Source organism: Stegostoma tigrinum, chromosome 8 (genome assembly GCF_030684315.1).
Source record: "Stegostoma tigrinum isolate sSteTig4 chromosome 8, sSteTig4.hap1, whole genome shotgun sequence".
In the NCBI taxonomy this organism is placed as follows: domain Eukaryota; kingdom Metazoa; phylum Chordata; class Chondrichthyes; order Orectolobiformes; family Stegostomatidae; genus Stegostoma; species Stegostoma tigrinum.
This window is the reverse complement of record NC_081361.1, coordinates 44,385,882-44,410,304: the sequence shown is the minus strand read 5'-3', so window position 1 is coordinate 44,410,304 and position 24,423 is coordinate 44,385,882. Positions and strand designations below refer to the sequence as shown.

The 24,423-nt window shown below is 38.8% G+C and overlaps 1 protein-coding gene across 5 annotated transcripts in view; it reads right to left on the bottom strand.

Annotated features, from left to right (window-relative positions):
- Positions 1–24,423, bottom strand: part of hmcn1 (hemicentin 1) — a 545,704-nt gene that overhangs the window by 169,736 nt on the left and 351,545 nt on the right. For all 5 annotated transcript variants that reach the window (XM_059647829.1, XM_059647834.1, XM_059647832.1 and 2 more), the window contains 7 exons: positions 21,729–21,842; positions 19,046–19,132; positions 17,093–17,284; positions 14,879–15,052; positions 2,889–3,002; positions 2,601–2,746; positions 1,342–1,492 (listed from right to left, as the gene is read on the bottom strand). In XM_059647829.1, the coding sequence (XP_059503812.1) occupies positions 1,342–1,492; positions 2,601–2,746; positions 2,889–3,002; positions 14,879–15,052; positions 17,093–17,284; positions 19,046–19,132; positions 21,729–21,842 (978 nt within the window). The remainder of the gene's footprint in view (positions 1–1,341; positions 1,493–2,600; positions 2,747–2,888; positions 3,003–14,878; positions 15,053–17,092; positions 17,285–19,045; positions 19,133–21,728; positions 21,843–24,423) is intronic.

Genomic DNA, 24,423 nt, shown 5'->3' with positions numbered 1-24,423 from the left:
TCAATGACCTTCCTTCCATCATATCATCAGGAGTGGAGATATCTGCTGATCATAGAATCCCTACAGTGTAGAAACAGGCCCTTCAGCCCAACAAGTCCATACTGACCCTCAAAGCATCCCACCCAGACCCATCCTCCTATAACCCACATATGTTACACATCCCTGAACACTACAGGCAATTTAGCATGTCCAATCCATCTAGCCTGCACATCTTTGGACTGTGGGAGGAAACTGGAGCACCCAGAGGAAACCCACACAGACATGGGGATAACGTGCAAACTCCATACAGACAGTCGGCCGAGGGCGGAATCAAACCCAGCTCTTTGGCACAATGTAGCAGCAGTGCTAACCACTGAGCCACCATGTGTTCTGCACCATTTGCAACAGATCAGGTACTGAAGCAGATCATGTTCACACACAGCTAGACAAATCTTTGGTAAAAAGCTTCCAATCTACACCACACAAGCTCCAGGAATTGACCAACGCCCCTTGACACTGAGTGGTATTAGCATTGCTGAAAAGCCCACCATTAACATCCTGGGTTTACCATGACCAGAGACTGAACTGAACCAGTCATATAAACACAACAGCAGGTTAGATGCTAGGAACTTTCTAGTGAATAACTCACCTCCTTTATCCCCAAAATCTATCCATCATTTACCAGGCATGAGGCGAGAACGTAAAAGAATACACTACATTTGTCTGGATGAGTGAAACTTGGACAATGCTCAAAGAAGTTGACACCATTCAGACAAAGCAATCTACTTGTTTGATGCCCCATCAACCTACAACATTCACTCCTTCTATCTAAATACGCAGTCTGTACTCTTGACAGAATGCACTGCAGAAACTCTTCAAGTCTTAAGGACAAACACCACAGATGCATGGGAATGCCAATATTGAAAATTCCCCTCCAAGTCACATACCATCCTGATTTGTATCTCTATCACTACTGCTTCATTGCTGGTTGCATCATAATCTTAAATCTCCCTTTTTAACTTCACTGTGTGTGTATCTGCATGAATTGACTGCAGTGGTTCACAGAGGTAGCTTGCCGGCAACTTTTCAAGGGGAATTAGGGATGAACAATGAATGCTGGCCAAGTCAGCAAAGTCCACATCCTGCAAGACAGCCAGACTGTCTATAGCCAGGCTAAACTACAGCACTGTTTTATTAACTGAACATTAATTTCTTACTCACTGTTTTCAGATATGACTCATACTGGTGGAGATTCTCTTAACTTCCTTGTTAGCAGGGTGGTTGGGAGGGCAAAGAGGTATAACTGGATCATCCCAAATTGTATCATAAAGAAGTTACAGAAAAAGTGAAATACAATCTAACCTTGAACATTCACATCATAGTCTTTTTCATCCTCTCCAGCGATATTGGTGGCAACACAAGTATATCGTCCTGTGTCTGAAAGCTGCGTATTCCTGATCTGAATGACATGCCCATTTGCCGTGATAGTAATACGATCATCTTTCTCGAGAGGCTAGAAACATAAAGAGTTGTTTTCTTCTCATGAAAATACAAAAATATCAATCTTCATTATTAATCATAAGAAATTGTAGTTTAAGTTCAAAGAGTAATAGATCTCTGGCAATAACATAATGTAATCAACACTATTACATGTTTACAACACAGGAGGCCAAACTCCATCTCATGGTGACTCTGCTGTTTGAATCCAAAGCTTATACCATTGCTTCGTTTTCAACTCAGATGTATATCTTCACCTGCTTCCAATATTTATCCTATTTCCCTTGCATTTATCTACATATTTTATTACATCATGACTTGGATTTCCCTTTGCAATCCTGCCCAAAATCTGTTGAGATTGTGGTGGCTAACAAAGAGCAATTTGGACAGTTGGTCAATTATCAACCAAGATTTCACAGTGCTACTGAGATTACAGCTGACTCTACATATAGATCGTCTAGTACCCGTGTCCAAGACCAGATTCTCAGTGATTTACCTTCCGTTTCCCTTACTATCCTCCTGGCGCATCATGAGGAAGGTGTCAGTAAGATCTTTTAACTGTTTGGATACTTATTCTGCAGCATTGCTACGATTTAATATCTGAGAAAAGGCATTGGAAATCGTGACAGTTGGAATTCTTATCTGAACTCCCCATACAGTAATGATCCCTAGCTAAACAAGTGTTGTAAGGGTGGCCAGGAGCCCAATTTGAAATTATCAGAGAACTGTTAGTATTCATTGCCTCTGAGCGACTTTTAAGTTGCTGTTTAGACAACTATTCCATACTGTCTTAAAAGTTATAGAACAGTTCTCAGTCAGCTCGTCTAATTTCTCAGAGCTTTTTGAAATTATTCAGAAAATGAAAGCAATATATTTATTTGGGACATTATATGCAATCACAATTATTGCTTTTAATTTGAAATTTAAGCAGATTTGCTCTTATCAACTATCTTCTGTTGGAATTTGTTAAATTGGTATAGTTTTATTATCTGTTAAGTTTTCAGTGTGACACATGAATAGTAAAACTTTGAGAACGTAAATTAGATCAGAATCATCATTTCACACAACACAACAATGCAACTTCAAATGTTCATTCAATATTATTCATGAAGGAGTCAACAGACCTGTCCGTCTTTGTACCAACGAAGGGTAGCTGCTGGAATTGCCTGAGATTCACATTGTAGAGTCAAGCTGCTGTTTACTTTGATCTTAATTTCTTTAGGTGACAATCCAAAACCTGGCACATCATCTTTATTGATGGTAGGCGGGACTAAGAATAAAATAAAGTTACATTCTAAGTTCCCTGGCAAAATCACAGCAAAATTCTCCATTAACAGACTTAGTAAATGAAACTATTCCACAGGGCATTTCATAGACTTTCAGAATAACTAACCTAAACTGAAAGCACTTACTGTATACTTTTACTTCATAATGCTTAAGTGTTTCTCCAGCTTCATTTGTAGCAATACAGGTATATCTTCCTGAATCCTTCTCTTTAGCATTCAGAATTTGAAGTGTTCGGCCTCCTGAAGATGGAAAGAGAAAGTAGAAATAGAGCTAGTTAAATTTAACACATTACTGTAACTTTTGAAGTAAGGTATGAAAAATCTTAATATTAGCCAAACTGGGATTGGAACCCCCACCTTCTATATATGAAGTGCAAATTAATTTGAAATCCTGCATGTTGATCATATTGTTATGTAATATGATGCAAACACAAGCAGGCTAAATAATTGGTAAATGATAATTTAAGATGATAATGATACTAATTGTTTGGTAGCTTTCTCCAATCAACTGAGCGTAATTAAGGATGCTATTTGTGCCACAAAACACATGATGTTCCACTTCCTTTTTTCAACTCTTCTAACTGTATACCCTTTGCAACATTTTCATTCTAAGCTTTCCTCAAAACATCTTAGATTTTATAACACACCAAGATCAAGATTTTACCCTCCCAGGAAGTGACAGGAAAGGTGTTAGGAAAAGCAGATAATCAGACAGGTGGGCAACAGGAAGGTAACTGTCCTCTTTCTGCTACTTCAGGAATTATTTCAGGTTCATAAGGCTGATGGTCAACCTTCCAGACTTGCCATCAATTAAAAAACTCTGCTCCTCACTAGCCCGAATAACTTTGTTCCTGACAGTTGAGAAAAGTGGGAGGAGACTTCTCTGACTGCTACAATGTGACAGTCTGTACACTGGGATAGTAGTGGTGGGGTCAATTTGGGTGACTGGGGAGTTGGATGAGAGGAAGGTGGATGATGATTGCCACCCTCTGCCTTTACCTCCGATTCTGATGCATTATTTCTCCCTGTGCCAACAGCCCCACGATCCTCCCCCTAAAATTTACTTACCTTCTCACTGCTCCCCGGTTCTGTTGTACTGTACAGCCAATACCCTGGGCTTCCAAACCAGCAACGTTGCTCCCAGCGGCTACTGTTTTTTGAAAGTTCTATTCTTAGACAGACTGGGGTATCACTCTCCCAAAAACTGTTGGCTGAAGTGCCCGATTGTTATATGATCTGATAGGGTCTCTCATTGGTGGGGGTGGAGAGTGTCTCACTCTTAAATACACCTGCCTCAATAGTTATGGTAAGAAAAGGAAAATCCTGGCTGCAGTTTGTTAATAATCCATTATCTTTTGACATCAATGGAACACAAGCTTTGCCCATGTCAATCTTCTCATTTTCTCAGCATTTACAATTCTGCTTTAGACCAGAACCTTTGGAACAGATTTTAATTGAGTATTTAATTAACCACAATGTTTGACTTTGCTCAGGTCCAAGTCAGGTTTGGGATTTCTTTGCTGACTGCTCTTATGCCAGTTCCAGTATCACTTCGGTTCAAAAAAGACAAAGAATTAAAGATATTTTAAGCTGTCAGCCTTGCAGTTCACTAAAAATTGTTTTATGGTATTTCTAATCTGCACTGGATATCCACTTATAATCTATCAATACTTTCAAACCATAATAAAAACTTTGAGCTGAAGATCATCAGTAGTTTCTTCATTTAAGATTTCGAAGATTGAGCATACCAGGCTTATACTTTCCCAAAGTATAAATCACTCCCACCTTAAATTGAATATTGTGTTTCAGAACTATTAATTAAAGTTTGATGAAATTTTGAGCTTTGGAATCTTGGGCTGATAATCACATGCTGGTGTTGAAATGTGGATAAAGTTTGAAGCAAGAGACAGATTTGTTTTTGTGTGCACACAATATAGATGATATATTTCCATTGCATTTTAAAGCAAAAATTAATCCAGTCAAACAGTTTGATGGTGATCACAAACTGATCAAAAAAAAGAATTTGCAGCTTACAAATGTTGCATGTGTGAATAGAAATGTTACCATATGTTATGAAAACTGTAATATTTAATTGAACAAACTCACCAACTCCACAAAGTAGTTTCATGACTCTGAAGTAATCAAGTAAAACTGCAATAACTTCATCCTATCTCATGTACAATATTAGGCTCTGACCTATTGTATGCCACAGAAAATCATCCATGTTCACAACTGCACAAAAACCATTATCCCCCATGGGGGGAGAAAAAATGAGTCTCTGCGCTTCATTCTGTTTTCAATAAGATACGTTGCTTTTGTCTAGAGTCTATTCTATTTATCTTCTACTCATATTGGTCTTTCTCCCCAAAACTGTAGCCTTGTTTGAGCCTGTTAATTTTGTATTTATAAAAACTTTGCAATCACAATCCACATTAAGTCTGCTTATTATTTGTAATTCATTTCCTCTTAGTTATCTTTACTTATGACATGTTGCAATTCATAGAAAAACATTAAATTCTGCTGGAATTTTGCATATCACAGTGCACCTAATAGAATCACAAACATTATTACAGCACCACAGGAAGCCATTCAGCTGTTTATTTCTGCATTTACTCTCCAAATGAGGATCTCACTTAGTGCTATTCCTGTGACTTCTTCCTGTAACCTTGCACAGTGGTCCTTTCAAATAACCATCCAATTCAGTTTTTGAACGCTTCAATTAAATTTACTTCCAGCATACTTTCTGGCAGTGTACGCTAAGCACTCGTGTTTTGTCTTACTTCACTGTGCCTTCTCATTTTCAATCCTATCTTGAGGTGGAACACTCTCTCCTTATGTAATCTGTCCAGATTTCTCAGTATTTTGAATACTTCTATCAGATCTCCTCTCAGCCTTTTCTTCTCAAAGGAAAACAGCACCAACTCTCAAAGCATCTACATATGAGAACTCCCTCATCCTTGGAGTAATTCTTACAAATTTCTTTCTCACTTTCTCTAATGTTTTCATATTCTTCCTAAAATGCAGTGCCCAGAACCAGATGAGAATTCTGGCTGAGGCTGAACTAATGTTTAGACATGCTGGATTAACTGTTGTGCATACGTTTGAAATGGTCTGAAAGAGTTAATTATTGATTGAGAACAGTGTGAATCACACATTGAGATGATGTCAAGGTGACTCGTTAAAGGTAAAACAAGAGTTAATGGGAGACAGAACTTGGGCTAGTATGCTCCTAACAGTGTCTGTAGCTATGTAGTCAACAAGACTCTTTTAGTTAGATCGGAAAGATGGATATCCTAATCCGTATTAGACCATTTTGGGCTTGAAGGGCTTCACACACAAAAAGCAACCTCCTTGCTCTTTTAATCTATGGTCCTTTAGATATTCCAGGAAACTTTATGCATTAACTGCTCTTGCAACCTGTCATGCTATGTTTAATTGTTTATGCACATCTACTGACAGGACCCACTGCTCCTGCACCCCCTACGATAATAGTGTAGTACTGTTATTCACTAATGTTTCTCCACACCTCTTCTCTTTTGTGCTTCCCGATCTTGCCTAAACAAATTGTATCCAGGGAACATTTGCAACAACCTATCCAGACTTCCTTGAGCCAAGTCTATGTTATAACCACAACATAATATTTCCATATGGCAATCTGCATCTGCAACTCACCAATCTTATTTACCACACAACATACATACACATACATGTATATTGATTTTGATCTATGTTTTATTACTTTCCTCCATACTCTTGGCACAACATAATCATTTAGTATTTTCTAATCTAATGTGTTTTATCTCTCCCAGTAATTCATGCACCTTAGTATTCCACTCTGATACTTTCCTACATACCTGTCAAGTTAGTTAAGCCCTCCCCAATAGCACGAGCAAAGTGCTTCATTAAGAACTCAGTACCAGCTCAGATCAGGAGCAAACCATTTGACCTGTATAGGACAAAACTTTCTCACAACTGGTTCTAATGTCTCATGAATCTTAAGCCTTGCTTCCTGAACCATCTCTCTAGCCATGCACTGATGTGTCTTTATCCTCCTGTTCCTCTACCTGCTTCTTTGTTGCATAGAGAGATTACTACTTTGGAGGTCCTGTTGCCAAATTCCTACTTAGCTCTGAATTCTGATTGCAATACTATATGCAATGGAAATGTAACTATATTCCTAATACCACATTGATCTAACATATACATTAAGCATATAACTTGTTTTGTACCATCAAGAAGATTGAGATATTATTATTAAATTGGATAATAAGGACTGCAATGATCTGCAATGAGTAAAGACTATCCACTGTTGCTCTTTATTCATGAAGACTCGAACATCTTTTTTTAATTAGCTCGAAATCAAACCCCTTTACATCTGTAGAAGACCTACATGGAATTGAAACAGGCAAACTCTATTAGGGTTCAGACTTCTGACGTATATTTCGTGATTCTCGTTGGAAAGTGTTCATGTGTTGCTGTTGACCATATAGACGAAATTCAACTTTGAAATGCCCTCCTATTGAACAGCCTGCTGGTGCTCATTGCCACTATATCTACAGAGAAGAGGGTTTCTTGAATAAGATACGAGAGGGCTATAGAACCCAAGGACTGTAACCTAAGGCACAGCATTCATGGAGATAAATGGATGATCATGGTCACATGTAGCCAGTCCTCTAATTTTCTAATGTAATGGCTGGGTATTGTGAGGCTTTCATTATTCAGCATCTTCAAATAGTTCAGCAGACAGTAACTTACAATGACTACTCACGAATAATTAAACGTTGAAATCAGGAAGTTGTTATCTGATTAGTCTGCTTTGGAAGCTGTGTTACATACCTGCATCTTACCAAGATGCTCACTCAACATGCTGAAATGGTTAATGCATGTCTATTCCAGTGTAGGTATATTTTGTAATAGTAATGATTAATTATCATCAAATAATTACTCTGGCACTGAAAATTGACTTTTATAACCATGGAATCACATTCCTCCTTTTTTTAATGATTAAGGGAAATTTTAAAAACTGTTTCTTTCTGTCTCTTTTATCTTTCTTTCCCCCTCTAATTTGGTTTCTGTACATAGGTGGAATTGAATTCAAGATCTCGATTTAGACACCCTGCATCAGACGCTGCTTGTTACATTCAGGATTTTTCAATCTGATTGGCGAAAGATACGTATTCTGTTCATTCAAATCCCTGGAGAGGGCAACACATAAATGTCTTTCTCAACATCATATATTTCAATGAAAAATCTGCAGCAAGTGTAAGTGTATGATGCAGTTGCTGCTGTTCATTTGAGATTAACTGCAAGATCTGTGGCAAAATGGCAGAGTAGACATCTGAGAAATTAAGAAAATCACACTGACACCACCTGCAAAATGGAGGAGCAACATCTCATAATTTGCTTCGGGAACCTACAAGCCCCATGGCTGAAAAATGGAATTCACCAGTTTTAAAATTTCCCCACCCCTGGCCTCATCCCATGTCCAACTCTCCCTCTCATCCCTGCCTCCTTGACCTGACACAAACTGTCCATCTTCTCTCCCAACTATCCGCCCCAGCCATTCCTCCGACCAATTCCCACCACTCCCTACCTGCACTCACTATCACCAACACACAGATCTTCTCCAGACCCACGCCTCCTCTCTCTATTTATTCCCAGCTCCTTTCCCCCTCCCCATTTCTGAAGAAGGATCCTGACTTGGAACGTCACCTTTCCTGCTCCTCTGATGCTGCCTGGCCTGCTGTGTTCTTCCAGCTCCATACTGTGTTATCTCTGACGACAGCATCTACAGTTCTTTTTACCTCTAAGAAAAGAGGTGTGTAGTGTGTGCTTTGGTCCAATGTTCACCATTCCACATTTTAAGCTTTAAAGTCTTCCCCAGTTCATGATCCCTGCCCCCACATAGTGTCCAGTCAGCATTATATCGCTTTTACAACTGGTACTTGGCAGGTGAAATGAGATCATAGCAAGAACTGCGTGACTGTGGTATTACAGCAAAAAAAAGTATTACATACAGTCCTCTCGTATCTTATTCAAGCAACCATCTTCTCTGTAGATACAGTGACAGTGAGCGCCAGCAGGCTGTTCAATAGCAGGGCATTGAAAAGTTGAATTCCATCTATATGGTCAACAGCAACACATGAACACTTTCCAATGAGAATCACAAAATATAAGTCAGAAGTCTGAATCCTAATAGAGTATTATTATAATATATAACTTTCCAGTATTATAACTGGAAAGATCGATCTGATATGTACTAAACTTTGGCATGAATTTAAATGAATAATAACTAAATGAATGAAATGAATAGACTATTCTGTTATAGATCACATATCTTAAAGTACTTTGACAATTGACATAAATATTTTATATCATCAATACTCTAGTACAATGAATTAATTTTCATAGAAGTAAAACAGCATCAATAATCCTAAAAAACAATGTTAGTTCTGAAGAATATTCAGAATGAAATAAATTTGCAACTGAAACATCTATCCACTTCAAACGATGAAATACTAAAATCTGTGTACTTCATGTCGATATCTGCATAGTTTATTAGAGTCATAGAGGCATAGAGAAATATAGCAAGGAAACAGGCACTTCGGTCCAACTTGTCCATGCCATCTAGACATCTAGTTCCAATCATCAGCATTTGGCCCATATTCTTCTCAACCCTTCCTATTCATATACCCAACCAGATGCCTTTTAAATGTTGTAATTGTACCAGCCTCCACCACTTCCTCTGGCAGTTCGTTATATATACGCACCACCCTCTGTGTGAAGAAGTTGCCCCTTACATCCCTTTTATATCTTTACCCTCTCACCTTAAACCCATGCCCTCTAGTTTTGGACTCTCCACTCCAAGGAAAAGACCTTGCCTATTTACCGTATCCACGCCCCTCATGATTTTATAAACCTCTAACGTCACCCTTCAGCCTCCCATAATCCAGGGGAAATAGTCTCAGCCTATTCAGCCCCATCCTACAGTTCAAACCCTCTGACTCTGGCAACATCATTGTAAATCTTTAATGAGCTCTTTCAAGTTTCATAACATCCTGCCTATAGGAGGGAGACCAGAATATTCCAAAAGTGATCGAACCAATGTCCTGTACAGCCGCAACATGACCTCCCAACTCCTGTACTCAATGCACTCAACAGTATAGGTAAGCACAGTAAATGCTGCCTTCACTATCCTGTCTACATGCAATTCTACTTTCAAGGAGACATGAACCTGCACTCCAAGGTTTCTTTGCTCAGCAACATTCTCCAGGACCTTTAAATGTTTGAGTCCTGCCCTGATTTGCCTTTCCAAAATGCAACACCTCACATTTATCTAAATTAAACTCCATCTGCCATTCCTTTGAACCCTATTTAATATTAAACTGAATGTTTGCTTTACTGCAACAAAATTCAATGACAGATGGCAGTATCGAATTAGTAACTAAAGATCTCAGTTTAACCTGGGCTGATAAACTTTGGAGTGCAGACTGGGTGTAACTGTGAAGTAGGTATTGTTCAGAAATTTGCTTTTACCTAAGTCTTTTACCTAGGACTAGAACTGATTTACAGCAGATGTTGTCAGAAGAAGACATTTAAAAAAAAATACAGAACATGTATTTTACTGATGATTAAAAGTTCTAGGAATTTTGGGAAAGAAATTTAGGCAAATTGATTGCATCTATCTCAACCCTCAATAGCAGAGTCAATTCCATAAGAAGAATTATATTGTTGGAGGTATCAACAGAAGGGAAAAGAAATTGTACTTCTGCCTTCTGGAAGTTTGAATGGGTGCACGTTGGGATTTTCTTTGATTCCAAAGCTCAGTAGTGAAAACAGCTGAATGTCTGTCACTACTCCAACTTTAAGATCTGGACCATTATGCTGTTATTCTGTCAAAAATATCACCACACTGCTTTATATAAAACTATATTAATACCCACACAATCAAATGAATTAATGCATAAGTATGAACAGAGCTGTTAGACCTTCATGACTTATTTGCTGTTCCATATATAACTCTGTTTTGAGCACTTTGGCACTTTCCGGTGATGCTAACTCAGCTGTAGTGAGAAAAGTCTCAAGACCTCAGCTCTTTATTGCTAAATGTGTTGGGAAGAGTTACATTTGCTTTTAAATTTAACTGTTTCTGATAATGGCTGTTGAGCCTATTCAAATGGTTGTGTCAGATTTTTCTAACAAGCATTTTTGCTACTTATTTTTGATCATGGGGCCCACCGACCACATTGTTGCACCAATTAGACATATACTCTAAGAGTGCACTGTTGGCAAATCTATCCAGTTGGATTAGCTGGCATCTGACAGCTAGTGAAAAAGTGTAAGTCCCTCTAATAACATGCCATTGAGGCTAGATATCAGTTGATAAGCGCATAACTAAGGTTGATGATTCTCGCTGGACAACCGAATAGTAGGCCCCTATTCCTGATCAATGTTGTTTTACTTTACAGTCAGTCAGTTAATGGGGACAGTATTCTCGTTTAGTGTTCCAAGTTTCTTTTTAAAGTTATTTATTGACGGTCTCATGTATGGCTGCGTGACCTGATCAGAACAATTTTGGAGTGGGCTCCTTTCTCCCTGACCCAGCCTGTTGTTGCTGACCTTTCAACTTGCGGCCTCTGCTACCTACTGACCCACCCTTTTGCCAAACCTCTCTATCTTAACAGTGCTGCTCACCAACCTAATGACTGAGATGAAGTATAACAGGTCCTAGTTTATAGACAGGGAGGACTGTATAAAAAAAAAGAGAAATAGGATCAACCCACAACTGGTTTCCAGAATTTTGGTAAGTTGGTTGTGTAAAGAAAGGGGCTACACCTGAGGTAGACCCCGGAGTTAGTTGGCTGATGAATAGTTGTGGCTGAGCAGCGCTTTGCTTCCGTTTGTTGAGGATGTGAACTAGAGTGGTCAGCCATGCTTCTCAGTAAAGTCTCAATGTCACGGCAATTTTCTCAAAAGAGCTCAAATACTCTTGTTTTCACCTTCTTTTCATGCGTGGAAAGTATGGACAAGGAGAAATTCTATGAGAAAAGTCATCCTTTTCATGTAAACACCGTCCAAATTGCATTGCCATCAGTGCATCTTTATCCAAACTCCAACCCTCCTTTGATATCTCCAGGGGAATTGACACTACATCTTGGGTGGTGAGAGATTCTATTGCTTATGACATCTTTTAACTAATCTACGCAAGAGCATCACTAACTTTGGACGGACATATTTCATGCGACATGACCTGGATATATTCCATATTCCCTCCTTTATCTTCTTGCATTGTCACCGACAACTAAATTATCAGAGAGCTCTGCTTTTCCACAGTTTATCAATGCGACTGGTCACCATTGTGAAAGGATGTTATTGCTAACAGCTCAGTTTCCCCAGTGCTCAGCTCTGCTGCTGGTAGTGGTCTGTGTCCGGAGCTCCACAGAGACCATATGTTGCTGCTCCCTGGTTTCTCCTTTGCTCAGTTCCTTTCTTACTCTCTGTACTGGATCAACTCACCTTTTCCAACCCTGCCACTCAACATAATGATTACAATTGCTTAGTTCAAGAAGAAATTGGTACTTTGAATCTTCTAAACTGCTTTAATTGTAACACAAAATAGAAAACCAATGGACATTAGTTAAAAGCTGATCATGTTTTATTTTCTAAAAATTCCATTCTGATCCAAATATATGGAAATGAAAGCAAAATATTTCAGATTCTGGAAATCTGAAATAAAGCAGAGCGTGCGGGCTTCTCTTTTTTTCTCTGCACAGATGCTGCCAGACTTATTGCATTTTCTCAGCAAAATACGGGTATGGAATTAGATACTTATTAATAAATCAATCATGCTTTCTTGTAGTACATCAAACTTTTTAATAGCTTATAAGTTTCATTCCACTTAGATATTTAAGCAAGTTGTCACATGTCTTAACTAGGAATTACACAGTGGTTATGCTATCAATTATTATGGTAATAAAATATATGACCACAATAAAATGAAATAGAATTACAAAGACAACATTATCTCATCATATGCACAAAAAAAAGTCTAATCATCTCAACCTAAATATACTATTCTAATTGCTTATATAGTGAAACATGCATTGATTAATATGAAAATAAATAAACTTTCATGCTATGTTTGCTATCTTTCAGAATTGTTAATAGTCTCCCTGAAGTGCAACAGTTTAGTTACCAACGGACTAACATTCCTCATCAGCAGAAGTAATTCAATAAAGGACCATTTGGTATATCTATCATTTGATTTCAATCCAAGTGACTATTTGTTGGTACTCTGGAAGGAATGCCATATGTATAGTTTGGCTGTATGATAGTTTTTAAGCAAAATATTTCCACTGAGTTGAAATATTCAGACATTTTCTGGGCTTCAGCCAAACAAATTATGTTAGATGTTGTAAAATGGCACATTTCATCCAAAAAGTCAAACACTGACATTGGCATCCACACAAATCCTTGCCAAAATTGTAATTCAAAAAGCTCCCCTTATTCTCAATCTTTAAGGTCTGGCAGAAGACAGAAAAATTTATTGCCAACATTAAATTCATTGTCGTACTTGAAAAGATATGTGCGTAAGAGAGTAGATTCATTTTCTCCATCTCCAGGATGCAACACTGTTTTGACACCAGCTGAGCTCAACTCTGCAATCTTATATTTACAAAGCTGAACACATGCTCACCAACAGGAAGAACCCACCTCCACGAGTGATTTTTAAAATGACTAGATACTTAAAACATTGTTTGCTTATTGATTCCTTTCAGCTATTGCTTCAAGAGATTAGTGCTTTGTATAAGTTCTCATAAGGTTTTACAAATCTGTAAGGAGGATACTTAGAGAGTTCTTGCTGACTTCAAGATTTAAGTACAAATCAGTTGCTCTGAAACAGTTCCTTTTGAATAACAATTTTGAGAAAGAACAGAGCTCATGTATAGCAAACAAGTTATCTCAGGATGGGGAGAGAGATTTAGAAGGGGTTTAGCAGGAAATTTTATTTGCTTAGGAACTTCAGAAGCAATTCTCTTAACTGAAGCTGGGGGAAGAGCAATACATCAAGCATCTGCTTCATCAGGGAAATATTTGGTAACCTTTTCCACCTGTAACAAACAAAGCTGTCACCTCAGAGCACAGCTGACTAGCAGTTCTCTGGCTCAAATAATGCACCTAGTCCCCGATGGTTATCTTTGCTGGAACTAAATGGGGAAAATATATTCAGAGAGGTTTGATGGTGCCAGGCTAACAGGCACAGGGGGAATGGGGTCTAGGATACAATGACATGGAAGGAAGCAAAAGACTTTAGGAGTGACCTCTGATTGGCCAAGGAAAATGTAAAGGATGTATTCTCCCTCTTTTTCCCATTAATAGTTGGAAAAGTAAGTTTTGAAAGCCTTCAGGCTTCATGTCACCCTCTGCCGAGTGTGGGAAAAGTGTGATAGGAATGGAACAAGGACTCCATCTGTTGATTAATTGTCAATTGTTCCACTGTCCAATGCTACAAATGAAATTGTGGAGGAGTAGGGACACGTGGCTAGGCTCCAAGAACAAAGTTTGTGGAACTGCATTAATTTTATACTTCCTACCTATCTGCCCCCAGAGCAGTGTAAGATTCCAGCAATTGTTTGGCTGCCCCTTATCCAGCAATGGAAATTGCTCAGATCTACAATGTCCCCCAATTCCCAAATGCCTCCAAAATTTAACAATGCCAAACATGTTTAGATTTCTTCAGTGCTTTACCCTTTCTTATTTTGGTCATCTCCTACAGCCCCATAATTCTCTCCTAGATTCAGCAGATGTCTGACTCTGGCATTTTGTACACTGTCTCCTTTCTTTGCCCCACTAACGGCCTCTCTACCTACAACTGTGGAGGGCTAAAAAGGTGTATTCATGTATTTCCTCCATAAACCTTTCTACGTCGCTCTCCTCTTTATTGACCCTTTTTGAAACTTATCCCTCTCATTAATTTTTTGTCATTCATCCTGATTTCTTGTTCCTTATGTCTGTATTATTTTGTGCCTGATTAAGAGCCTTTAGCATATTTTTCCACATTTAAGTAATTTATGAATGAAACCTGATCACGATGTTACAGAAGAATTTGTACTTACCGGGAAGAATCTGGACATTTTTGTTAGAGTCAAACGGTGCTCCATCTTTGAGCCAAGTGATGGTTGCTGGAGGGTATGACAGTGCCTCACACACAAGGGAGGCAGGGCTATTCAGAGCAACAATAATGTCCTCTGGAGTTCCCTTTGCATCAACACCTGGAATTTTTGGAGAAACTGGATAGCGAAATACAAATGCAAATATGTGATAAAGCTGATTTAACCGGTTAGTTATCTTAGCTGTAAATTTAGAATCAATATGAATGGTGTCATACAACAAATAGTAATACTGCAGGGGCCCAGACCTGCACAATATCTCAGTAATGGCCAGTAACATTTGTGCTACACAAATGCCAGGCAATTAACATCTTCAACAAGAAACAATCTAATTCCCCCTGACATTCAATGGCATTATCATTGCTGAATACCCCACTATCAACATCCTAGGGGTTGCCACTAATCATAAGCTGTACTGATTTAGTAATATTAAAATACTGTAGCTACAAGGGCATATCAAAGAATGGGAATCCTGCAGTGAGTAACTCCACAATGCCTGCTCAATGCACAAGTCAGGTGTGTGATGGAAAACTTCCCACTTGCCTGGATAAGTGTAACCCCAACGACACTCAAGTAGCTTGATCCTATCTAGGACAAAGTAGCCTACTTGATTTGTAGGTGTGGTACCAATCATTCCCTCCACCACCAACAATAGCAGCAGTGTACGCTATCTATAACATGCACTGCAGAAATTCACTGAGGCTCCTTCGGCAGAACCTCCCAAAAACACGATCACTACCATTTAGTAGGACAAGGGCAGTCAATACTTGGGAATCATCACTTGCAACTTCCCTTCCAAGGCACACATCAATCTAACTTTGAAATATATTGCCTTTCCTTCAGTGTCGCTGGCTCAAAATCCTTGAATTGCCTCCATTATGGTCAGGATGAGTGTTGTGGTCTTACTGATGCCAAATGGACAGTGGTGGTTCAAGAAGGCAATTATTCATCACCTTCTTGCGGTGGGTAATAATAGCCGGCTGAGCCAATGACTCCCAATATGCACAATTGAATCAATAAAGTCTCAGAACAGTGGTTTCTGAACTGCTACTCTTTAGATCTGAGGATCTTTAATCTAAGATCAACTAATTTGAGTATTATTCCCAGCATTTTGCTCATGAGATATTGGAAGAACCCAGAGGTCACAAGGTCAGGTTTTCCACTGACAGCAGCTAGTAAACAGCTGCAAGGACATGCAAGGCAGCAAGGCTTTTAAGAATGATCATTTGAGTCTCAAATTTACTCCTGCAAATTTAAACTGGATAGTTGTAATGAAAATTTAGCACAAACTAGAGAAATCATTGCTCCTATAGCACGCACTTTCAATGGGCACTAAATAAGTGGCATGCTTTTCTCCTACAAACCTAATGACTAACATATTCAAATGAAAATTTGATGTGTTTCACCTTCAGTTAACACGCAGGCTTTCTTTTCCTTGACAAAACAGATACTCTATGGCCTGTGTTAGAATTGATTAAATAGATTCCCAGAGATTTTATCATATGACATTTGTCCTGCAGTTGAAAATCTTTGCTCATGACTTTGTGCCAATAGCTACTGTGCAAGAAGTTCTGAGAACTGGGAGACAACCTAAGATCAGCTGAAAAAGGCAATGTCTAACTTTGCTTTTGCTGAAGGTGGTAGAAAGTACATAGTGGAAGAGGGGCCACTACCAGTGCAAAATAAAAAAGGTTTCAGGCTTCTAATAGTAGTATCAAGGAGATCCTTTCCCTGTCTCAAGACAGTTGACAACGCTACGCTGCACACAATACTAAGGGGTCTCAGCCCTCAGGTTTTCCAGGGTAATAGGTCATTTTATTGGTCATTTAGGTCAATATTCAGTTCAAAGTAAAGTTTCCAAATCCTTTAGTCCTAGTATTCACTTGATCCAAAAAAAGCCCAAAAATTTCATACCAGAATGAGGCACTTGCCGGATGCCTGTAACTTGCTTTTTCTTGAGAAGGGAGAGTTCATGTCATAATGATTTAAGTATCACTTGACTAGCCACATTTTCTGGTATAAATGCAAAACCAACGAAAACAAGACCACTCACTTACAAAAACCTTATTCTCTTGGAGGTTACCATTTACAGTTTTCTAGTACTCTGAACCTGGAATTGTATTATTCAGTAGGTTTAAAATGCTAGCCTAGAAGACGTACCGAGAACATTTAGGTTGAAGTTTTTGTTCTTATCTCCAGCTGTGTTTGAGGCAATGCAGGTGTATCGACCTGCATCAGACACACGGGCACTCTCAATCAGTAGAAAGCGCCCACTGGATAGAATCTGATGCTGCTGGTCTTCAGTCAGAGGTTGACCGTCTTTCATCCATTTTATTTGTGGGACAGGGTTACCTTTTCACAGAGGAGAAAACAAATTCTATGACATCCATCGCTAATCATAGAACTTAATTAAACCTTTGATTCTTTGCCCTAACTGGAGCATTTACTCTTACGAGAAAATTATTATAACATTGACTAGAAACGCATTAAGGTAGTCTTCTGCGAAACTGAATGGATTAGTAATAGTTAGGCTGAATATTACCAGCAATCGGCTAAGTGTCATTTTTCATTGAGTTTCATGGAGAGCTATGCCTAGCAAGTTTCCTCATGCAATCATCCCAAACCTATCTCATCAACCATACGTCTTTGGCACTCTGCTTGGCTGATGCTAGTTCGATTCTCAGACTCACTGCAAGCAGAAAAACTCGCCACTGCTGGGATATCCTGGGAATTCTTAAAGCGATTGTGCATCTGGTCGAGCACTATTTATCTGGAGCTGCCCTGCACATATGGTGATGTTTGTTCCAGATATGGTATGAAAGGCAAAATTGGTGTCCATTTTAGTGATAGGGACCCTGAAGGTCTAGTGGATGGTGTAGTGGAGAGAACAGCCTTCCATGTCCTCTAGGGCTGGCAGAGGAGATTACAACACAAAAGCCTGCCAGCCTGGTCAGAATTTGACATCTCAATCAGAATGATCTCAACTCTCCGGTCAAATGTCCAGCAGTGTAGGATGGCAAATGACCTTCTCTGCTCCATCAGTAATACGTGTTACAATCTTTTCTCTGCTACCTTACGCTCTCTCGCTCTGTGCCCTCATGCTGAACCTCTTGCACTATTGCGGGCAACACACTACTTCACTTGCTGTCACCCACTATCCCCCATATGCTTTGAACTTCCACAAATCTCCACTCAAACCATCTGTCTAAATCTTCATCTCCCTACTTTACACCTCAAGTCCCAGGCATATTGGGGAAACATGCCAAATACAGTAGTCCTTTGTCTTCTACACTGGAGGCCATGATAGCGCTATCAATGTCTGCCCCTCCCAAATTACTCCTTTCACTTCAATGATCTATTGCATCTCCTCTTCACAACAGTAAACGTGTATGAATCTCCATATGCTGCCTCCAATCACCACAATGGGGTTCCCAGCTTCCACTCCACAACAGTGGTCTATGCCAACATTCCCTTGACTTTCAGTGAACGGTCTACCAGAACGGCTCATGGTCCTCTCCTTCACTGGCTTAGCTGAAAAGACTGAACATTCTGTGATCAGACCTCTAGTTGGTATCTGTGCAACATGCTGTCTTCCCTCTGATACTCTCCCCATGTATTCATTTCACTCTGCCCCATCTAAGAGAGCCTAGAGTAACAACGGCACTTTACCAGCATCCTGTCCAGGAATGAATAATTCAGCACAGTCTATACACCACACCAGTGGGTAAGACCATATTATCTGGTCATCTATGTGTTGAGCTAACCAGAAAAGCTAAATAGAATTTTGATTTGAGCATCTTTGAATTTAGATCTTAACTCTGAGAATCAGAAATATTAAAATTTAACATTAAGTTCTCTAGAGCACATACATTCATCACGTTATCAATTTACAAATGGAAATTGATGAAGTAAAATCTAAAGTTTAGGTCAACAATAGCACAATGTTAGATCTCGGTAACACAGATGTGGTGCTGGGCATGCAATGTTGTCTTCTGTGCTCATTTTTGTTGTCATGGTTCTGCAACATATGACAGCACTCAACTGCTAATAACATTTTAAGAAGGAAGTGTCAGCTATTTCACAATTACATGGTATTTATTAATGTGCTTTTACCTGAAACATCACAGGTAAAGGTAATACTATGATTCTCCTTGATTTTCATATCTTCCATTTTATCTTCATTCATGATGCTTGGCGGTACTATTTAATAAAAACATGTATGTTTAAATATGATCATGTACCCAATCCAAAACACTTTACCTCTATTACAGATGAAGCCTAAAAATAGATATTTAAATCAAATGAGGAAAATGACTGAATAAATTCCATCTTCCAACAACATTTCACTCAAAAATACAACTTTGCAGACAAATGTTGCACCCACATCAGGATGTTCTTGACAATGTTTTAAGCTAATTAGATCTTATTTTCAGTTTACACCCTATTAATACAGTATTTCTAAGCACATTACGATCATGATTTTGTTGAAAAGATTTGCATTTGTATAGTACTTTTCATGGCCACAGGACATCCCAAAGTCAATGAAGTACTTGTAAATTGTAGTCACTGTATTAATGCAGCAAATAAATTTTTTTGTGATGCTCATTAACAGGTAAGTATCAGCAAGGTCGCCAGAGATTTTGTATGCTCATCTAAGATGGCAGATGAGGCTTCTGTTTAACATCTAATTCACAGAATTGCTCCTCCAACAGTCCAGCACACCCTCATTAGTGCAGTGGAGTGTCAGGATTGATTTTTGTGTGCAGATCCTAAGGTAGGATTTGCATAATCTTTTCACTGAGAGGTGAGTATCCTATTAATTCAGCACCATTTGTACAGCAATAATGATCTCTTAGAGAGAGCTGACTTGGAGAAGTTGCTACTAATCTGCCAATGTTATAATATCACTCATTCTAAATGTTCAACCTCTGCTCCAGTAATCAATTATGGAAATTTTAAAAAAAGCCAGAGTGTATGTGGTAGTTCATCTTCTTTTTGAGCAATTAGGTTACCCTCCTTTACATCATAAAGCATTTATTTATTTTTTTCTGTCATAAGTCAAAGTTCTAATAACAGTTCTGGGGTGGGATTGGCAATAGAGTGGCGGTGAGAAGTATTATTGGCAGTAGGTGGTGTGGGAATGGTAGGATGAGATGGAGAACTGTGTTGGATTGGGATGAGGAGAGAGAGTGGTGAGATGTTGTGGGGAGTAGAGTATGGTTATGTGGAGGGGTGGATTGATGGAATGATATGTGGGAGGGGAAGAATGGTGAGCCGGGTAGACAACAGAATGGTATCACAGTTCGTGATTATCCTGGGCTTTGCATTGAAAATCACAGTGAGATTAACAATTGCCATTATTAAATAAAATTGGACAAACAATTTCTAGAAAATAAGCTTGTGTAATTGAACATGGAAGTTCAGATGCAGAGGCATAAATTATTTCGTTCCTCCACAGACTTTTTAAAAACATTCATGCATGGTATGTAGATATCACAGGCTAGATGAACATTTTTTTGCTCTGGATTGTCCAGGGGTTAGTTAAAAGTCAGCCACATTGCTGTGGGTCTGAACTCACATCGAGGCCAGACTAGATAAGGACAGCAGATTTCCTTTCCCAAAGGTTTTTATGACAATTGGCAGCAGTTACACGGTTGCCGTTAGGCTAGTTTGTTTTCATTCCAGATTTAGCAGAATGCACTCTAATACAACCTCATTGATAGGCTACACATGTATTTCAATGCAGAATTTAAAAGTATGGTACTTACGCACTAAATGTAGCGAAGAATTAGAGCTAGTGCATTCAGGAGTACTTTTGCTTTTGGTGGTGTGTTCAGTCAAAATTACTGTCAAACAACCTACTGACCTTGAATTTTACAAGGAAGTCTTATTCTTTCAGAATATAATCAGTGTTGGACATTGATTAAATAAAAAAAACTTTAGTTTTACTTTAGCTATCTCTTTCATTCTTCACTCTAAATCCCTCTTGTCTCTGCCAATCTTAGTTTTTGTTGCACACGATTTCAATCCAAGTTATAATTCCTGGTTAAAACTCTATGTCTCAGTGACGAATACCAAATTTGATTGTTTGAATGGCCTCCTTGTTTTCTGGTCCTGATCATCCATCATAGATTCCATGTAGCCGTCACTAAACTGGATCAGAATTCCCAATAGTCCCAAATCACTACTCAAAGTACAAGAACTCTGTACGTAACATTATTTTCTTGATTTTGATTTGCTTTATTGTAGTCACATGTTCCTAAGTATAGTGATTCTTTATTCTCTTATGGGATGTGGGCAAAGTCACCACCTGTTGTCAATGTCTAAGTATGCTTTGAATGGAGTGAGTTGTTAGGACAGTTTAGAAAGAGGTTATGAGCATCATGTAGGCCACACTGGGTAATCCTCAAGACGAAGTAAGCAGTGAGTAACATTCCTTTGCTTCTGTTTCAAGATCCAGCTGGAAGTGTCTCTTTGATATCTAGAAAAGGATCCTGGAGTTGCTCTCCATTTGATTGTATTACTTTCATCTTAATTGTTCAGCTTACTTACAACTATCTATAAGTGAGAATTAATATTGAGTTTTTTTAAAAAGTAGTTGAAAGGAAGAAATTGATGTTTCTAAATTAAGATTAAAAAAGACTATAAGAAGACAACAACTGCTTAGTTTTTATAGTCAAATATGAATTTGGCAATCTGACTGTGACTTTGTTCCATCACTGTGCCGTAAAAATGTTAAGGAACATGTTGAAAGTACTTTTGCTCTTACTGCATATCACTATATATCATACTATACCTAAGACATCAAGGTTAAAGATCTTGCTGACTTCTCCTGCAGCATTTGTAACCACACAGGAGTACTGCCCCGAGTCTTCCACTGCAGGATGCATCAAGCGCAGTATCCAACCTCCTGTGGGAAAATTAAAGTTCAAATGTTACATGAGGTTGGTAATTAAAAAGGGATATAAAAATAATTGCAATACAGCACAATGTTTGTACAGCTTCTTGAAAAATTCAATTGGGGTCAAAGTAACAAACAATCACATTGTTATTTAGGAATGTAATTATTTTAGTTAATCCCAAAATGCAGTTAAATTCTATGCCATACAGCCACAAAGGAATACAACATTAAAATAATTCACCTTGCACAAACAATGAACCACTTATACTATATATAATGCAGACGTAAAGTCACCACCATTAAACTTGGTCATATCAGTTCTTATTTATATAGTGGTCTGTATCAACAAGTGGTGTTCACCATTTCAGTTAATTAGCTGGAATATTTTATGTGCTTGATATTTCCTCTTCGACATTTCACAAAAACCTGATGAGCTCATTTTGCACTCAATTGCTGCTCGAACTTACCCAGAAGAGGTTAAGTTTAAAGGCAAGACTAATAGTAAATTGTAGTGACAGACTGACTACATGGGACATAATCTGGCCCAGCGGAACACCTCACCAGGGGCTGATCCAATGGAACACCTCACCTGAGGTGGGCTCTGTGCAAATAATACTTAAAAATACACAACAGTTAAATATTTGCTTATGCTGGAGTAATAGAAAACCTAGTAATATGTGCAAAAGAAATGATGCTGCACTGTTATCATTAGGCGTGCATCTAAAAAAATTCTATTATGCTCCTGATTTGATGTCAACTCTCAACAACACTCAAAGAGCAAGACACATAGAAACAGGAGTAGGCCATTCTGCCCTTTGAACCTCGTCTGCCATTCTACACGACCAAGGAGATTATCCAAACTCAGTACCCTTTTCCTGCTTTCTCCTCATACCCTCTTATCCCTTTAGACCTGAGAATTATATCTAGCTCCTGAAAACATTCAATGATTTGGGCTCAACCACTTTCTGGAAGAAAGAATTTTACAGGCTTACATTCCCTGAGTGAAGAAGTTCCTCTTCATCCGAGTCCCTGTAATCTTTCACTGCAACCCCTGTTTCTGGACTTTCCAGACTTCATAAATATCCTTCCTGCATTTACTCTGTCTATTCATGTGAGAATTTTATTTGTTTCTCCCTCATAATTCTAACCTCCAGCCAACACTGCCCTAACCAAACCTGTCTCTCTTCATACATCAGTCCCGTTATCCCAAGAATCATTCTAGTAAACATTTGCCGCACTCACGTCTATAGCAAGAACATCTTTCCTCAGAGAAAGAGGCCAAAACTGCACACAATACTCCAGGTGTGGTCTCACGAGGCTCTGTACGATTGCAGCAAGACAGTCCTGCTCCTGTACTTGAACTATCTCACAATGAAGGCCAACATACCATTTGTCTTCTTCTTCATTACCTACCTCAATGTGCATGTTTACTTTCAGCGACTGGTGTACAAGAATTCCCAGATCTTGCTGCACCTCCCCCGTTTCCCAATCTTTCACCATTCAGGTAACCTCACACTTATCCACATATGCTTCATTGATCATGCATTTGTCCACTCTCTCAATTTGTCCAAATCACACCGAAGCATCTCTCCATCCTCCTCATAGCTCAACCTCCCGCTCAGCTTTGTATCTTGGGCAAACTTGGGAGATATTATATTTAGTTCCCTAAACTAAATTATGAGTATTTATTGTGAGTAGCTAGGGTCCAAGCAGTGACCCCTGCAGTACCCTTCTAGTATTTGCCTGCCATTCAGAACAATATTCATTTATTTGCACTGTCAACTAATGAGAAAGAGCATAAATTGTTGCGGGCGACTTCTTTATCAAATCGTAGGAAGAGAAATATGTGGGGAGAATGAAAGATTACAGTGAGAGAGGCAAGGATAAAAACCAATAAATAAAAATTCAGAACTTTCAGTAACAACTCATATCCAGAAAGGATGAGACTACACTTTCAATTGCTCACTTCCTGGACCACATAGGTTGATTTGTAACTAATAACAATTATTAATTTTTAAAAATAGATATTTATCAGTTAATCACTGGACTGAATATATCACTAGTTGATGAGATGCGTCAAGTATGTTAGCACAATGTGTGGTGTGTAGTGGTTGGTCTGCTTCTCACATTTTGCTTTCAGCTCACTTATTGCTAATGTGAAAAGAAATTGTGTGCATAATCAGTCCCATCAGTATACAGACTTGTCAACAGCAAGTCCTGTGTAGAGCCTCCCTGTGGAAATATAAATTTAACTGGGTAACTCACAAGTTAAAATACAGAAGACTGAGAAGATGCCTGGCTCCCAGTTTGTAGCATACAGATACACTGGTGCACTGTTATTCGGTTATGCTTACAAACCAGATCCCCCATTTGTGGGTAAATATGAGTATCACAGGAGAGAAGAAGCTGAAAGGAGAGAATTCTCCCAGAGCGCAGAATCCAGTGACAATAATCTGTCATTGGTCATCCTGCATTCTAGAAATTCCTGCAACAGAGCTGATATCAAAATTGCAGGTTTTGTCCTTTCCTTTGGACCACAGTAGCAATGCTGACAAGGGTCATCCACATGTTTGGGCAACTTGGGGTCTCC